The 18,497-nt window shown below is 40.5% G+C and overlaps 1 protein-coding gene across 3 annotated transcripts in view; it reads right to left on the bottom strand.

The window, feature by feature from the left end:
* The window catches only part of NAMPT (nicotinamide phosphoribosyltransferase), a 40,686-nt gene extending 26,752 nt beyond the window's left edge, over positions 1 to 13,934 (bottom strand). For 2 of the 3 annotated variants that reach the window (XM_027539678.1, XM_027539679.1), the window contains exons 1-3: positions 13,545 to 13,934; positions 3,309 to 3,465; positions 1,748 to 1,851 (exon numbers count right to left, since the gene is read on the bottom strand). In XM_027539678.1, coding sequence (XP_027395479.1) covers positions 1,748 to 1,851; positions 3,309 to 3,465; positions 13,545 to 13,601 — 318 coding nt within the window. In that variant the 5' untranslated portion in view covers positions 13,602 to 13,934. The remainder of the gene's footprint in view (positions 1 to 1,747; positions 1,852 to 3,308; positions 3,466 to 13,544) is intronic. The other variant, XR_003510789.1, reaches the window with a different exon arrangement.
* Between the last annotated feature and the right edge of the window lie 4,563 nt (positions 13,935 to 18,497).

The following is an 18,497-nucleotide window of genomic DNA, read 5'->3' as shown; positions in this document are numbered from 1 at the left end:
TTTCCTCTTCTTTCCCCTTCAAAGAGTTTATTCCAACATATTCTAAGAGCACTATCTTTCTTCTAAGTAGTCTTCTTTTCCATCAAAGAAAGGCTAATGACTGGAAGATTAAATAATGAACTGCTGTTAGAGAGCAAAATAAAATGAACAAACTAAAAAAGAAAGGAACTCTCTGCCAGTAGAAGAATCTTGAATAGGTGTTCTCTATACTGGCAGTAGACCTCACACTATTTTGGTAGTAGACTATAACTAAGTATAGTTTCTAGAACTTTTGCAATCAACATCCAAGAGCAACAAGTCTCTCCCAGATTAGGCTGAGGATATAGTAGCTACATGTTACTAGATACTTAATTAAGCCTCCCCTTTTTTAAAGTTAAAAGCTGGTTAACTTTTGGCTAGTAAGGTAGGTTGTTTCAGAAATCCTGGCAGTTTACGTGATTTGGGACAAGATAACTAGATTAAAAAAAAAAAAATTCACGATTCTCGAGGTCTCAGATTCTATGCTTGTAAAATCGGATTATACAAGATTATTTCTAGAGAATCTATGAATCCCTAAGATTCTCTGAATATAAAATGAAAAGATTTACCACCTTGACGACTGAGAATTATATTACTAAGCACAGCATCTAACTTAACCATAATTGTTATCCTCAAAACAAATCAAATGAGTTAAATGAGGTAGTTAGCCAATAGATTTTACTGACCTTACTTAAGATATGGAAAACTAGCAGATAGCTTACCCAACTTCTTCATGGAGCCAAAATTACCAAATAGTAAAATTCAGTATTACAATATAGGCATGAAAGTTAAAGCATTTCTTATCACTTTGTGTTTGGTAGTTTACAATGAAAAACACATTCATTTTAGAGATAATTAACATGGAAAGATGTCAGTAGATCCCATTCTCCACCTATCTATGTAATATAGAAAACGGCCAGGGGACAATTCAACTTTTAACTCAATTTCCATGTCTTTGGATGCCCAAAAGTTTAAGCAAGGAACCCAAATGTGTTAGATAGGATATTACAGTACAATAAAGAATGAAAATTCATTTCACAGATCTGTACCAAACTATTCTAACTATTCAGTAAAGGAAATGTCCTAGAATTGTATAGTGATAGATTCATACCATCTATTTTCTTAGGTATTCTATAGTCCAGAAAATAGGCTCAAACTTTCAAGCTGCCCCACGCCCTTTCTTAATCATATGTATTTTCAGATAAAGGATTAAATCACCTTTCTGATTTGCTAGTTATTTAAACTGTAATACATATTGTATCAAACTGCTTAGACATGCTATAGATTCTTGATACTAATCATGAGGAAAAACAATTAAACGTACCTTTAACTTCTCACAAGAATATCTAAATAGATATTAGTTATAGGTTCCCATACAGACAATAGTTGTAATTATAGCTGATCCTTGAACGATGTGGGGGTTAGAGGCACCCCCTGCCAACGGTCGAAAATCCAGTCAGCCTTACTTACAGTATTACTGTATTACTTACAGCCAGCCTCTGTAACCGCAATTCCTCTGTATCTGTGGTTCTGCATCTGCAGATCCAACCAACTGCAGGCTTGTAGTGCTGTAGTATTTACTACTGAAAGATACTCCATGTAGAAGTGGACCTGTGCAACTCGAACCTGGTTTTCAAAGATCAACTGTATAGCCTAATCTTCTATTCAAATTCTGGCAAGAAATTTTGAACTAAAAGTAAAACCAAAATACAAAATACACATTTTTTACCTCAAGAATGTAGTTCCATCCCTTTTCATTAAAGACATCATCTTGGAAATGCTCTCTGTATACCTCTTTGGCTTCTTGGATCTTCTCTTTGGTCACTACTTTACCTAAAAAAATAAACATCTCCTGTTTACATTTCTGAAGGCATGCTGTGAATTGCTGAGTTGTCATAGGATTAATGTCTCTAGCTATTTCACACATTCTATAGATTAAAAAACAAGAACTGAGAGGTTAAATGATTTACCCAGAGTCAACAGCAGAGTCAGAAAAGGAATCTGCACTTCCAACCACTCATAAGCAGAAGCATAAAAGTTAATTATGTGAAAAACAAATTTGCAGTAGAAGAGATTTTTATATGTGTGTATGTATATATATTTTAAATTACAGTAACAAATTCACTTCTAGGGAGATTTTTAAAAAACCTGTGTTAATTTATACAGTCTTCAGATTTGAGAGTAAGCCTTTGACATGTGGTTTCCAGGTTAACCTGTTTACTTTATTCATAAAGTATATCTTTGGAGGCTGACAATCCAATAATTTTCACAGTTCCTACGTTGTTGCCACCCCCGCCCCCCCATACACCTTTAGCTAACTTTATCTATCAAATGAGAATAATACCTACTTATAGTGTGGTTGTGAGAACTAAATGAGTTATGACATCTGAATAAAAGTTCTTAGAATGCTGGCCTATAACAAGCCATATATTTTAGCTGTAATTAATAATAAATAACACTTTATAAAGCTTTTAAGCTGAAGGAAATTGAAGTGTAACATTAGTCTTTGGTAACTCTCTAAATAAGATCACTAGTAAACTTATTTAAAACATCTTGGGTAATTGTGTTGTAATGAAGTACTTTTGATATCCAAGTATATTTTCAATAGCACAACATATCTCAACTATCTAATCTTAAAACTGCCAATGTTACAGAAAAAATTATCTGCATAAAATTCAACTTAATCTGTATTCAATTCTGAGATTACTTTTATTTGAAAAGGTAAAAATGAAGTTTTCCAAAATGTATAGAAACCTTTGGAACTATTTCCCCACCCTCCAAATGGACTTCCAAGTAATAAAGTACAAAAATTATTTTGGGGATTCTGCTTCTTTAAAATGCATTTGAGACTAACTCTACAGTTACAAGTAGTTTTGAAACATAGGCCTTTAAGGTAAAACTGACTAGCATAAACATATTCTAACTGCTATCACAACTCAAAATGAGTTTCCAGGTCAGTAACAAATCCTTTATTTTGAATTAGTGACTAAAGTCTGCCAACAAACCAGATGACTCTCAGAAAATTATTCACTTCTCTAAATTTCTTCCCAAGCTTATTAGTTTCAGAAAATCTCTCTCCTATTTAGACCACCAAGTACATACAAATTATACAATTTAATGCTTTCAAATTAACAGATTTCTAAAAATTTCAAAAGAACCCCTAATGTAATTAATATCAAAATTAGACTCTTCAAAAAGTTACTTCAAATAATAAAATATGACAGTATAGGAGAACAACTATGAAGAGGTATATGAAAACAGTATTTTAAACATATTAGGAAAAGCAATACCTTTTAAATACTTATGAAGAATGTACTGCAATCCATAAAATACTGTTTCCTCATATTTCACCTTCCTTATTTTCGAGTTTTCGGTCTTCTTTTCACGGCATTCAAAGTAGGAATAAACTTTGCTTGTGTTGGGTGGGTACTGTTTATAGTGAGTAACCTATATGAAAGAGAAATACTTGAATTAGAAAATACCAGAAGAACAGAATAACTTGAAATTATGTAAAAACTAGATAAAATATACTGATTTGCTATTGATGAGCTTCTTTTCCGGCGATAAAGAATAAAAAGTAAGTGTCGTGCTTATTGTTGTTTAGTTGCTAAGTCATGTCCAACTCTTTTGCAACCTTACGGACTGTAGCCTGCCAGGCTCCTCTGTCCATGGGATTTCCTAGGCAAGAATACTGGAGTGGGTTGCCATTTCCTTCTCCAGGGGATCTTCTCCATCCAGGGACTGAATCCATGTCTCCTGCATTGGCAGATGGGTCCTTTAGCACCAAGCCACCAGGGAAGCCCCATTATGATTAAGACACTGTTAATACTTCGGTATCTTAAATTCAAAATCACAGGCGAGTATAAATTTTTATAAACAGACTGGATTTAAGGAAGTACATAGCCTCTATAGAACTGGACACTTGGGGAGAAAAATAAAAAAAAGGTATCTCGTTTACTCTTGGTGAACAGTCTTCATTTGGGAAAGAGAAGCAGCTGCCTGGGGGGATATACAACATACAAGAATGAACTGAAAGCAGAATTTGGTACTGTTACTATTTAAGTGTGGAACGCTCATCAAGTCAATAGTCAATGACTTCTTCAGGCTCTCCATCTGCATAGTGAGGTACTGGAAACGATCTCTTCTAGTCTTCATAGTGACACTGTGAAAACCTGGATGAAAGCTACAGCAGCAGCAGTGGAAAAAAATACCCTGTTCTGTAATTTTTTCTCAAACCACCTCTGAATTGCAAAATATATGCCTATACAATTACAACATTAAATCCTTGTGGATTTAAAGATATGAAGAGGTGTTATTACAAATCTCTTTTCCATGAATTTAGGTAAGAGCCACTGTTGAAAATTTATTTGTTTTTGTTTTCTGTGTTTATTATAATCTGAATTTATTACATTTTAATATGGTTACAATATTTTACCAATAAAAAACAACTAGAAGAATACTGTGTATTTTCCTATTTGAAAAAATAGGAATAATAATGCCTTAAAGCTTACAGATAGGGTGATGAGTCAGGGTAATGGTGGAATAAATGTTTGCAGATGAGTTTCATGGACGACTGCTGTGGACATAAACCATTTTCCCTGTTGACTTCTGATCTCAAGTTTCAGAAAAACTAATGTTTTCCCTGTTTGGCTGCACAATCTCAATCCAAGTAAAACTTGGCTTTAACCTAAAGAATCTTTGTGGCTTAACACAAAAACTCTAAAATGAATACAGAAAGGAAAAAAGTCACAAATGTTTAAAATATGTTTCCTTTCTCATTGAAGCAACTTACAACTCTGTCTAATAGCCCCCTGATGCTGCTTACAGGTAACCTTGGAGGTGAATCTTTATTGTTAATACGTGGTCTGTTGCCTAAGTCAGGTAAGAGTTGCAACTTTCTGTTTTGCTCATCTATGCATCCCAGGTGATGCAGTGGTATAAAGAAACCCCTTGTCAATGCAGGAGCCGCAAGAGACGCAGGTTAGATCCCCGGATCAGAAAGATCCCCTGGAGATGGAAATGGCAACCCACTCCAGTATTCCTACCTGGAAAATTCCACGGGTAGAGAAGCCTGGCAGGCTGTAGTCCATGGGGTCTCAAAGAGTTGGACTGAACACACACAGGCAGTTATCTATATATTACAAGGTATATGGAAGCTTCATCAAAACCTAGCATAGGGACTTCCCCGGCAGTCCAGTGGTTAGGACGCTGTGCTTCCACCACAGGGGGTATAGGTTTGACCCCTGATCAGGGAACAAAGGTTCCTCATGTGCATGTGTGTTAGTCACTCAGTCATGTCTGACTCTCTGCGATCCTATGGACCCTAGCCTGCCAGGCTCCTCTGTCCACGGACTTCTCCAGGCAAGAACACTGGAGTATGGTGCCATTTCCTTCTCCAGGGATCTTCCCAAACCAGGGATTGAACCTGGGTCTCCTGCACTGCAGGCAGATTCTTTACCGTCTGAGCCATCAGGAAAGCCCACATGCTGCATGGCGAGGCCAAAACAAAAACAAAAAACCCTAGAAGTACATGTCAGTTTTTTAAAGTTAGAACTCAGGGGCTGATGCCAGTGTAAATTTCAGATTTAAAAAGTAGTTCAGTGAAGTAGCTAATACAGAGGCTGCTGCTGCTAAGTCGCTTCAGTCATGTCTGACTCTGTGCAACCCATAGACAGCAGCCCACCAGGCTCCTCTGTCCCTGGGATTCTCCAGGCAAGAATACTGGAGTGGGTTGCCATTTCCTTCTCCAAGCCAATACAAAATCCAGAGCAATTAAGTCTATTAGCTGATTCATTAAAATGCAAAAACATGCATATGTATATATAGGCATGATAATCACAGTAATAAATGATTACTACTTTAACTACTTAAGAAACTGGTTAGAAAAAGATATCACCACTTGAAAATGTACACAATGTATATATGTATACATATAAATATATACATTTTATATACATGTATATAAAAATGAAAATGTCCAGTTTACAATCTAAATAACTCCAATTTCCTTAGTGGGAATAAGCAGTGAGGTGGGAGAAAAGTCAGCTCTGAAGAAGTAAAATTTGAACAAAGATTCACAGTTGTGACTCAGTGGTTATTGGACCTTTTTCAAGGTTCACATACTTAATGGTGCACCTTTAATAGTTTATAATAGTTTACTTTTTCTATATCAGATTTAAAAGTATTAGAAGGCAAATGAATTATTTTCTTCTTCTGAGTAGACCAAGCAGTCAAAAGCTAAATGGAAATGTACCTAAGCTATTTAATTCCACCTTGGTTTAAAAGTATACTAAAGATTTTCCATCCTACAAATACAGTTCCTGTTATGGACAATAATGAAATACGTTTATATAATTTTAAAGCTTTACTTCAGTTGTGTTCTTTAATTATGGTACTTAAAACCTTTGCGTAAGTATTCAGAATCTCTCTCTGAAAACAAACATTAAAAATACAAAGTTGTCTAGGCTTAGTTAGATATAACGTATGACTTCTAAAATCTTTGGAGAAACTTAAGAGAACTATTTAAGAATTCAGCTAAACAATCAGCAAACTCTCTGGCAATTAACTATGGAACAATTTACTATCAACCACTTACTAACAGCCAATATATTTGAAAAGAATAAAATATAATAGTATGTTCCGATCTGTTTATATACTGTTTATATACATTGTTTAAATGGGAAAAAATTTTTAAACAGAGCTTCTTGGTAAATATTTTCTAAAATAGCTCATTTTAGTTGTGCTAAGTTTACTGTCCTCTTCATTTTACTAAACTTCATTTCTGCTAAACTTGTCACCCTAAGCCCCTTGGAACTTTTATCAGAAAATGAGATGATATAGCAGAAATTCAAATCAATACATTTTTATTTTATAAACAGTTAATTCATTCACAAATATATACTCTACCTGCTGTGTAATCAGGCACTGGTTCAGATGCTAAGGATGGGGAAGTAAAATAGACTGACATAGTCCCTAGTCTCACTGGGCTAGTGAGGGCTGCTGCTACTGCTGCTGCTGCTAAGTCACTTCAGTCATGTCCGACTCTGTGCGACCCCATAGACAGTAGCCCACCAGGCTCCCTCGTCCCTGGGATTCTCCAGGCAAGAACACTGGAGTGGGTTGCCATTTCCTTCTCCAAAGCATGAAAGTGAAAAGTGAAAGTGAAGACGCTCAGTCGTGTCCGACTCTTAGCGACCCCATGGACTGCAGCCTACCATGCTCTTCCATCCATGGGATTTTCCAGGCAAGAGTACTGGAGTGGGGTGCCATTGCCTTCTCCAAGTGAGGGCTGAGAGGTCATAACATAATTTCAGAGCTAGATGGATGCTATGAAAAATTAAGGCATGGGAGACTAAATAGGAGGCCAGGAAGGCTTCTTCTGAGATAGTGACATGTGAACAAGATCTAAATGACAAGGAAATAGGAAAGGTCAGAACAGAAATGAAGACCACTGTGGTTGGTGCTTAGAGAATGAGGAGGAGGTACATGAAGTCAGAGAGAGATGCAGGGACAAGATCACATAGGACTCACAGGCTACCTCAAGTGGGGAAGCCACTGGTATGCTTTAGGCTAGAGTGATTATGATCTGATTCACATTTGACAAGCCTGGCAGAGGTGGAGAGTAGATTACAGGGTGACCTGAGTGGATGCAGGAGTATCAGTAAGAGACTATTGCCAAAACTCAGATCAGGTGAGAGATGATGACTCAATATCTTTGAAGAAGTAGGCTGATAGATTAGATTTGGGAATAAAGAGGGGGAGAATTTTATGATGTTGCCTAGATTTTTGGCTTGAGCAACTGAGTGAATAATGGTGCCATTTGCTGAGACGAGGAAAGGCATGGAAGGACTGGGTAGGGAAATCAAGAGCTTAGTTTTAAGTATGGTAAGTAAACACTAACAAAAAGCTTCATAATATTCAAAATTAAGTGACCTGCCAAAAGAGCACTCTTAAATCATATTGTTTTTCAGCACTGCCTTGAACTTCCACCACTTGAGAAAATGGCTGTACAATAAATTTAAATTTATAAAATGAGAAAATAACAAATTTCTCTTAATATTCTCCACAAAGACTACCCCTAAAAATGTTTCTTAAACTGACATAGCCTTCCTGCAACTAACAGAATCCCGCCAGCACATAAATATGTGTGTGATGAAGAACAGAGACACAAGGGAAAATGTAGCTCTTCTAATAAATCTAAATTTCAGTTATGTGGTTGATTTTACTTCATGAAAAAATAAGCTTCTAAAAACTGCACTCCCAGTGTCAATTAACCATGTATGACAGTTCAAGAGAAATATGAGAAGTATTACAGTTGCATAGAGTGAGAGCAAAGTATACTTTTCTCCTGAGCTTCTCTAGATTTCCTATAAGGTTGACATAATATATTTCCAAGAGCTTTCCTCCCACATTGGTATCACATGACCAAAGGTAACTACTACTAACCTACTTTCACAGTTATAATCACTAAGAAATAATCACAAGCCAACATTTCAACACTACCATGTGTATATAAGAGCATATGGAGTAACAGACTCGAAGTCACAAATGAAGCTATGTTACCTGTGTAATATCTAAGGGCATTTGTAGGAGGCACTTATTAAGACTCTCTACCTTTTCAAAAGTAATGAGCCAGAAACAGCAAAAATCATAATGGATTTTTTCTTCTTTTCAATATTATTCAGGATTTCTCAACCCCTGTCCTTCTGTTGCTCCAGAAAATGACTCATTGCTATTTGGCTTATAAAGCACTACTAACATCAAAATACAATTTAAGGATTTGGGGATTATATTATTTTAGTGAAGGGAGAAATTATAAAACCAGCCATTATCATTATGCTGCCTCTTCCCTTGACTCTGGTAGAATTCCTAGCAACTTGAACCTTTTCTTGGCACACCTTTAAGAGAGATTTCATAAACTGACAAAAAGGCTATCAGTTTCTGGTATTTTTGTTTTGCAAGATACTCTACAATTATTGCTGGCCTCATCCAGTTTTTCTATGAAGTATATTCATGATTTACATATAGGATTTTATTTCTGTTGCCTGGGTTTTTCCTGTAATTCATAATATAAAACTTACTGGGAAAACGCTATCCTAAGAATGCACAGGTGCTCTCTGACATACAAACTGCAGCAGGACCACACTTCTCACAGGGTTTAGGCTGCCACTGGAGCTGTTTTAACCATACTTAAGTGTCCAGAATTGGTGAAGGAGAAGCAACTTTGAAAAACAAGGAACAGTTCAGAGGAAGACACTGGTAGCTCAAGTCTGAGGCAGGACTAACTTACCCATAGGAATGATTGTCATCTAGCCCCAAATCTTTAACCCCAAAATGCCCAAATAAGATTTGTTATTCTGCCACTTATGAGGAAGCAAGCTGTTTTTCAAAAAGCTACCTTGGGTGCTTAATCACCATACATAAATCATACAGCCTTTTGTAACTTTTCTAAAATCAACTTTCACCCATCTTAGATTGTAATGGATATCTTTTGTCTTTTATAATACCTCAGTTCAGTTCAGTTGCTCAGTCCTGTCCAACTCTTTGCGATTCCATGGACTGAAGCATGCCAGGCCCACCTGTCCATCACTAACTCCCGGAGCTTACTCAAACTCATGTCCATCCAATCTGTGATGCCTTCCAACCATCTCATCCTCTATCATCCCCTTCTTCTCCCGCCTTCAATCTTTGCCAGGATCAGGGTCTTTTCAAATGAGTCAGTTCTTTGCATCAGGTGGCCAAAGTATTGGAGTTTCAGCTTCAGCACCAGTCCTTTCAATGAATATTCAGGACTGATTTCCTTTAGGATAGACTGGTTGGACCTCATTTCAGTCCAAGGGACTCTCAAGTCTTCTCCAACACCACAGTTCAAAAGCATCAATTCTTTGGTGCTCAGCTTTCTTTACAGTCCAACTCTCACATCCATACATATGAGTACTGGAAAAACCACAGTTTTGACTAGACGGACATTTTTTGGCAAAGTAATGTCTTTGCTTATTTAATATGCTGTCTAGGTTGGTTATAACTTTTCTTCCAAGGAGCAAGTGTCTTTTAATTTCATGGCTGCAGTCACCATCTACAGTGATTTTGGAGCCCCCCAAAATAAAGTCTGTCACTGTTCCATTGCTTCCCCATCTACTTGCCATGAAGTGATGGGACCCATTATAATACCTAATGGGTCTCTAATATTTATTAATTAATGGATGAAAATGTGTTGAATTCAAGATAACCAGTTTAAAATGACCTTTTGAGAAGCAACCCACACTAGACAGCACATTTCATAACTTATGTGTCTGACGTGGCTTAAACTGTAAATTGCTTAGAGATTTCTTTCTTCCACTGCCTGTTATTTATTTTTTCCAACTGAGTCTGAATTGACAACATCTTCCATTTCAACCTGCTAACAGGTAGAATGTTCAGAAATGGTAAAACTACTCTCTGCTGTAGTTTGTTACAGACATTATCTATATAGAAGGGGAAGAAGAATGGAATAGAAATGAATCTTTTACTGATTCATTTAGTTGGAAACTGATCAGTGGTCATCCCAGAAATAAGTGGGGAAAAAAATGACTTATTTCCTTTACAAAAAAATGTTCCAAATACTTTTTTAGCACCGCAATGGCTAAGGCCAGCCCCAATGCACCTTTCCTTAGCTGGCTTATTAGCACAATGTAAATATAACCCAGTAGATAATTTTCTTTAAACCATTTTGAAAATATAAGTGGTTAACACTTAAGATTAAGTGTCCTTTTCATTTGTAACAAGAACCCAGGATGAAAACAGAAGAAACAACCACATTCATCTATTTCCTTCATTTATCATTATGTATAATGAAGTAAGAGATTACAGAAATGAATACATATTTTAAATGCCCCTTTAGTCCAAATTGTCCTGAACTGTCTGGAAAGGATACAAGCAAAAACAAAATTTCTACATGTTGTCATGTGCTTGGACATTATTCTATCTACTTGCAAAATACCTTTCTAGAGTGCCTAGACAGCCAATTATCCTTACTTCAGTTCTACCCAACCCACCCCTTGCAAAAGAAACAAATCAACAATTTAGTTTGTTCTGTTCTGTTCCACCAATACAACCAAAGCTGCTAGCTCCCTACTTTAACTGGCCAACAGTATGTAAGTACTGATAAGGATGTGTATATAATCTTCTCAGGTAATTTCCAAATAGAAGTGTAATTCTACTGCTTCGAGACTCAAGATTACCGTTGCTGTCTCCTCTTCATCCAAGAAGATTAAAAAAAAAAGCAAAAATGATAAACAGGCTATGCTGCTAAGTCACTTCAGTCGTGTCCAACTCTGTGCGACCCCATAGACGGCAGCCCACCAGACTCCCCCGTCCCTGGGATTCTCCAGGCAAGAACACTGGAGTGGGTTGCCATTTCCTTCTCCAATGTATGAATGTGAAAAGTGAAAGTGAAGTTGCTCAGTCCTGTCTGACTCTTCTCGACCCTATGGACTGCAGCCTACCAGGCTCCTCCGTCCATGGGATTTTCCAGGCAACAGTGCTGGAGTGGGGTGCCACTGCCTTCTCCGAAACAGGCTATAAGTACCACCAAAAATGTAAGGAAAATGAAACTTAAAAACTAAATTGCAAGTGTAAAATACACAATTTATTTTACTGACTGCTGCAAACCACTGGTATAATAAAACATCAACCTGATTGAATCCTCTTGAGGGTTTTCTTGGGAGGGAGGGTGGGAAATGAAACATGTTAGTTACTAAGATGATAATCTTCTTAAAAGGTTTTATATTAGGAAGGGGATAAATACACCAACCAGTCTGACTTGAAATGGACAGGAATAAACTTTATTAAATAGGTACAAATTCTAATAGTGCTGTTAAGTATGCCTAGCTAGATTAGAAAACATTAGGGTAACCACTCTTACCTTTCATCCCAGGAAACTGATGTTAAAGCAATTTTACATTCCTTATATACAATAGCTAGAGGAGCCACAAACTAAAGAAGCTTGCACACTGTTTTTAAAAGTTAAAACTTACCTTTCTTGTTATTAATACATTAAAACACTTGAAAATTATTTTAAAGATTTAGTTAAGGGGATAAAGTTTTCGAAAACTGTGAATGAGACCATTCTAAAATCACTATTAAATAAACACTCAAAATACCATGAACTAAGTAACCACAAGAGAAGCACAAGTAAACCATCCTTGATAGCACTATGGTCTCCTTGCAACTGTGTAGATTTCCATTTTAAAGTTCCATTTAAAAGACCACTCCTTAAAGAAACTTGGTTCTACTTTAAATAATAACCCACCTTAATTATCAAAAGTAGAATCTTAAACCAGCTAGGAAAAAAAGTTTAAAAAGAGGTAAAATGGGATTCTCGAAAATACTGGAATATTTAAGAAAAAAACTAAAAGAACAAAAAATCTGAAAACATGCTTTAATCGCTATACTCCAAACTGCCATGCTGCTCAAGTAAAAACTGAAACTTATTTTGTGAAAGTGGAGTTTTCAGTCTGACATGTCATTTTTTAGGTGTCCCGGATAACAAAGCTTGTTAGTAAAGTATAATCCAGTTTACTTCAAATTTCCCTTTAACCACTCTTCCCTTTATTAATGTATGTGAGTTTCAAATAAAATGATCGGGACACCTATACATACAAGCGTCCAATAGCCATAGTAACAGAACGCTGTGTCCTCTCAACATGTTCTCTAGGTTAACTACAGTTTTTTTTAAACTTCTTGTGTTTCACTTTCCTTTTCACAGAAATCACAAAGTGGTTCTAATGGAATAAAGGCAGATCGGCCTTTGCAACAGACGATGAGGAGTGTGAGTGATCACCAGACGCAAAGAGGAGTTTGAAACCGAGCCCAATGGAGTGGGACTGGGGAATCGAGCAGGGCTCCCCGGAACAGACAGATAAGGGTCCTCCGCACCGGGGCCACCAGCAGAAGAACGTGGCTGGCTCCAGCAGCCCTACTAGACCTCGCCCACCCCTTCCTCGAGGAGGGACACATCTGCCGACTAAGGGGTGAGCTTGCTTGACTGAGCTCCGCGGGGGAAACCCTACTTTTCAAACCTGACTCCCTCTTTCCACGGCGGAATCCCAGGGGCCGTTACCTAACTGACCTGCTCTCCTCAGGCAAGCCCTAACCAAGGCCGGCCCTGCCTGGCCCAGGACCAAAAGGCCGCACTCCTGGGGAAGGCGTGAGCTCACCCAGTGACGCCCCGGCCGTCGGGCCGCTGAGCTGCCCGGAGCCCCGGGCGGCGAGTGCGGGGAACCGGTTCGGGCCCGCCTCAACCCTTCGCCGCACCGCCCCACCACGCACCCCCCAGGCCCCGCCTCCTGCCGTCCATCCCTCCATCACTGCTCCATCAGCCTCCTTCCCAACTGCGGCGCCAGCCTCACCTGCCCCATCCCGCCCGCCGCCGCCGCCGCCGCGCCTTCCCTCGGGGCTTCCCCAGCGCCAAGACCCCAGCCCGGCCGCCCCCGCCCCGCAGCCTCGCGCTGTTCCCCGACGCACCCTCTTCCTCCCCGAGCCTCTACCTTGTATGAGTCGGTGGCCAGGAGGATATTGAACTCGGCTTCTGCCGCAGCATTCATCTCGGGCGGGAGCGTGGGGGCCGCGCGCCGCGAACTGCCCGGCGCGGCTGCGAGGAAGGAGAAAAATGGGCTTCACCGCGCTCCGTTGCTTAAGTCACCGATCGGTCGGAGGGGGAGGGTAAGAGGAGGGGGAAAGGGAGCGAGTAGGAGGGGCCAGAGGAGGGCGGTCCCGGGAGCCGTGACGCGGCGAGGGAAGCGGCGGCGGTGGAGCGGCGGCGGAGGCGGAGCGCGCCGGCAATCTAGGGACTCCCGGCGGCCTCCTCACCCCGGCTGCCCGCCCCCGTCCCATCGCTCCGCCGGGGACGCGAGGGGCGGGGTGAGGCCGCGCGTGCGCAGATAGCAGGGGGCGGGGTGGGAAGGACGTGAGGCACGCGCCTTTCTCGGAGACGCCCACCCCGGGAAGCCGGAGGCTGAGGGGCCGCCCCGGCCCGTGACCCATGAGCACGCTTGGCTTTCATTTCCCGGCCCTACGCTGCGGGGTGGGGGCGGGGCCGGGAGGGGGGCGTTCCCAGACTCGCCACTCCTACGATTAGCCTGTTCGCCCGCCCCGCTGGCACCTTCCTATCCTTACCCAGTCCTGGCCCGTTTTCTGAGTCCTCCTGAAGTCACGCCACTGGCTGGGGGCTGAGGAGCCTCCCTCTGTCCGTCTCCCCGTCCCCCTCGCGCAGTTCCTCACCTTTGTCTCTGGCTCAGATTCAGGATCGAGCCTTTTGCCTTCATCCCTCGTGTCTCTCCTGGTCCTCCTAACCGTCTTTAAAATCTGGAGCGCTGCGCTGAGGAACAAGGGCTGAGGGGTTTGCTTAACCTGACTCATCGGCTCCACTTTCCTCCACCTCTGTGACTGAGCTCTTTGATCCTTTGAGGATGTTTTGACTTTTCCCGAGAAAATAGCCTGCACCCAAATTCGGGTGTTGAATTCAGTCCCGACAGACAATCAGAGGATAAGACCCAGTTGAGTCTAGTTTGCCGAGGAGTAATTGGCAACGGGCCACAGTCTTTGACAGGGTGCGAGACTGACTTGTGTCATCGCTGTAATCGCTCAATCTTGGGAAACGGGTTGGCAAACTGGAAATACAAAAGCAAATGAAACGACGTCGGATGACTTCAGCCAAACGTGGACCATCCATTTGCGTAGTTCTCATACGTGGTTGCATTTTTGCGTAAAACTGATTTCCTTTGTCCCTATGATTAATAGTTTTTTTTTTTTTTTTTTAAGATTTAGGTTTTACAAGACACAGGTTACCAGGGGAAAACCAACTTAATGAAAACTGGTACATGAACTTTGCAATTGTCATTCAAGTTAGTGGAAGTCTCATTTTATGGAGGGTAAAGGTGGAGGCTGTGAATTGAGAGAGATTCATTGTCCGAACACTGCTGCTGCTGCTAAGTCGCTTCAGTCGTGTCCGACTCTGTGCGACCCCATAGACAGCAGCCCCCAGCCTCCACTGTCCATGGGATTTTCCAGGCAAGAGTTCTGGAGTGGGTTGCCATTGCCTTCTCCGGTCCAAACACTGAGGCCTCTTCAATTAAAAGCAACTTCAGTCCAGACTATGTCTCGGAGTTAGTACAGATTCCTGACAATAGCCTCCATCTATAGGGAGATTCAGTAAAGGTAAAGATTACAGACGTGGTGAGATATCCCTAGGCGCTCACCAAGGTAATGAATAATACTAATGCATTTAGAATTATTTCAACAGCAAGGTTTAAAACAAACGAGGCTTTTTTTGGTTGACCTAACTTATGTTTACTAGGGAAAATTACTTTCAAAACTAAATTAATATTAAAATACTAAAAATTGTATTTGCGGAGATTATGTTAATATATTAAAGAGTACAATTCAAAGAAGAAAAATGATCCATTTTGCTCTTAATTTGGACCTTTCTTCCTTCATTAATTTAAAATTTCTATAACCTATTTTACTTAAATGACAAATGCTTTTGCTTAGCTTCCTGGAATCCATGGATGTATAACTGACCATTGTTCTGTGTGTGTGTGTGTGTGTGTGTGTCAGGGGCGGGGGGTGAGGGGGGAATAGAATTCTGATTACAAAGTGGGCTTTGTTTATGGTAGCATAAAGTTTAAGCTTCAGTCTTTGAATTGAATTTACAGTTTTAAGGTGAAAAGGCTTAATATCAGTGCAATTAAATATGCTATTAACATTGCTTGTTAAATGCAGAAACAGTCATAAGGCCTGCACTCAGCAGCAACTTGAACACAGAGCAGTTTCCAGAGGATAAGAGGAAAATGAAGTCATGTTACCAATAGAAAAGGCTCCATTTGTCTAAGGTAGAATTAGGCATCAGGGGTATCAGACTGCTAATGCAGGAAATGTGGGTTCAGTCTCTGGGTCGGAAAGATCCCCTGGAGAAGGAAACGGCAACCCAGTCCAGTATTCTTGCCTGGGAAATGCCATGGACAGAGGAACTGGTGGGCTGCAGTCCCTGGGGTCACAAAGAGTCGGACACAACTTAGCGACTAAACAACAACGAATATGTAACTACATGTTTAAGCAGGACCAATTTTTAATTAATTAGAATTTAGAACTATGAAATTATCACCAAATACAAAGTAGAGATTTCATTTTCAAGTGGCCTTCTGTGAAAGACAATTTAATAGCTAGCATTTAGTATATTTATCAAGTAGCATCAGTCAGTCAGTCAGTTCAGTTGCTCAGTTGTGTCTGACTCTTTGCGACCCCATGAACCGAAGCACACCAGGCCTCCTGTCCATCACCAACTCCCGGAGTCCACCCAAACCCATGTCCATTGTGTCAGTGATGCCACCCGACCATCTTATCCTCTGTCATCCCCTTCTCCTCCTGCCCTCAATTTTTCCCAGCATCAGGATCTTTTCCAGTGAGTCAGCTCTCCACATCAGGTGGCCAAAGTATTGGAGCTTCAGCTTCAACAACAGTCCTTCCAATGAACACCCAGGAGTGATCTCCTTTAGAATGGACTGGTTGGATCTCCTTGCAGTCCAGGGGACTCTCAAGAGTCTTCTCCAACACCACAGTTCAAAAGCATCAATTCTTTGGCTCTCAGCTTTCTTTATAATCCAACTCTCACATCCATACATGACTACTGGAAAAACCGTAGCCTTGACCAGATGGATCTTTGTTGGCAAAGTAATGTGTCTGCTTTTTAATATGCTGTCTAGGTTGGTCATAACTTTCCTTCCAAGGAGTAAGCGTCTTTTAATTTCATGGCTGCAGTCACCATCTGCAGTGATTTTGGAGCCCAGAAAAATAAAGTCAACCACTCTTGCCACTGTTTCCCTATCTATTTGCCATGAAGTGATGGGACCGGATGCAATGATCTTAGTTTTCTGAATGTTGAGCTTTAAGCCAACTTTTTCACTCTCCTCTTTCACTTTCATCAAGAGGCTCTTTAGTTCTTCACTTTCTGCCATACGGGTGGTGTCATCTGCATATCTGAGGTTATTGAGATTTCTCCTGGCGATCTTGATTCCAGCTTGTGCTTCCTCCAGCCCAGTGTTTCTCATGATGTACTCTGCATATAAGTTAAATAAGCAGGGTGACAATATACAGCCTTGACGTACTCCTTTTCCTGTTTGGAACCAGTCTGTTGTTCCATGTCCAGTTCTAACTGTTGCTTCCTGACCTGAATACAGGTTTCTCAAGAGGCAGGTCAGGTGGTCTGGTATTCCCATCTCTTTCATCTCCAGATGGTCAACACTGAAATCAGATTGATTATATCCTTTGCAGCCAAAGATGGAGAAGCTCTATACAGTCAGCAAAAACATGACCGGGAGTTGACTGTGGCTCAGACCATGAACTCCTTATTGCCAAATTCAGACTTAAATTGAATAAAGTGGGGAAAACCACTAGACCATTCAGATATGACCTAAGTCAAATCAAGTAGTATCAGTTCAGTTCAGTTGCTCAGTCATGCCCGACTCTTTGTGACCCCATGAACTGCAGCATGCCAGGCCTCCCTGTCCATCACCAACTCCCGGAGTTTACCCAAACTCATGTCCATCAAATAGGCGATGCCATCCAGCCATCTCATCCTCTGTCGTCCCCTTCTCCTCCTGTCCTCAATCCCTCCCAGCATCAGAGTATTTTCTAATGAGTCAACTCTTCGCATGAGGTGGCCAAAGTATTGGAGTTTCAGCTTTAGCATCAGTCCTTCCAAAGGACACCCAGGAATGATCTCCTTTAGGATGGACTGGTTGGATCTCCTTGCAGTCCAAGGGACTCTCAAGAGTCTTCTCTAACATCACAGTTCAAAAGCATCAATTCTTTGGCGCTCAGCTTTCTTCACAGTCCAACTCTCACATCCATACATGACCACAGGAAAAACCATAGCCTTGACTAGATGGACTTTTGTTGGCAAAGTAATGTCTCTGCTTTTTAATATGCTATCTAGGTTGGTCATAACTCTGGAGATCTGAAAAACTGTTTCTCATAGGTCTCCACAACATGACAAATAATGATAAAAACAAAGACTCAAATGGGCCCCCAACTTTGTGCAAAACCCAGGATTAATCTACTATTCCTACCAAATAGCTAGTCAAAGCAGGGTAAATTGGGCATCCAGCCCCTTGTTTATTTCCTTCTGAATGTTATAAAAGGCCTGCAACTCATCCATTTGATCAAGGTGGTTATTCCTGCACCACTCCTATTTCCACACACCCCTCCATTCAGCCTTGGCACACTTTTGTATTTCAAAGTTGCCTCAGGTATTCTAATCAGACTTGAGTTCACCTCAGTAACAGTGGAGAAGTAGGTGTGGAACTCACCCACCTGGAACTCCTGACAATGGTTATCCATCATGCTTCATAACTTTCTCCAGCCTTACAAGCCATAACATTTGTTAAAAATGTTAAAGAGGAAATTTTAAATTAAACTTAGACCTTTTCTTATATCTGTGGCCC

The sequence above is a fragment of the Bos indicus x Bos taurus genome, chromosome 4 (assembly GCF_003369695.1).
Source record: "Bos indicus x Bos taurus breed Angus x Brahman F1 hybrid chromosome 4, Bos_hybrid_MaternalHap_v2.0, whole genome shotgun sequence".
Taxonomy (NCBI): Eukaryota; Metazoa; Chordata; class Mammalia; order Artiodactyla; family Bovidae; genus Bos; species Bos indicus x Bos taurus.
Note: the sequence above shows the minus strand (reverse complement) of the source record. Positions and strands in the feature narration are given on the sequence as shown.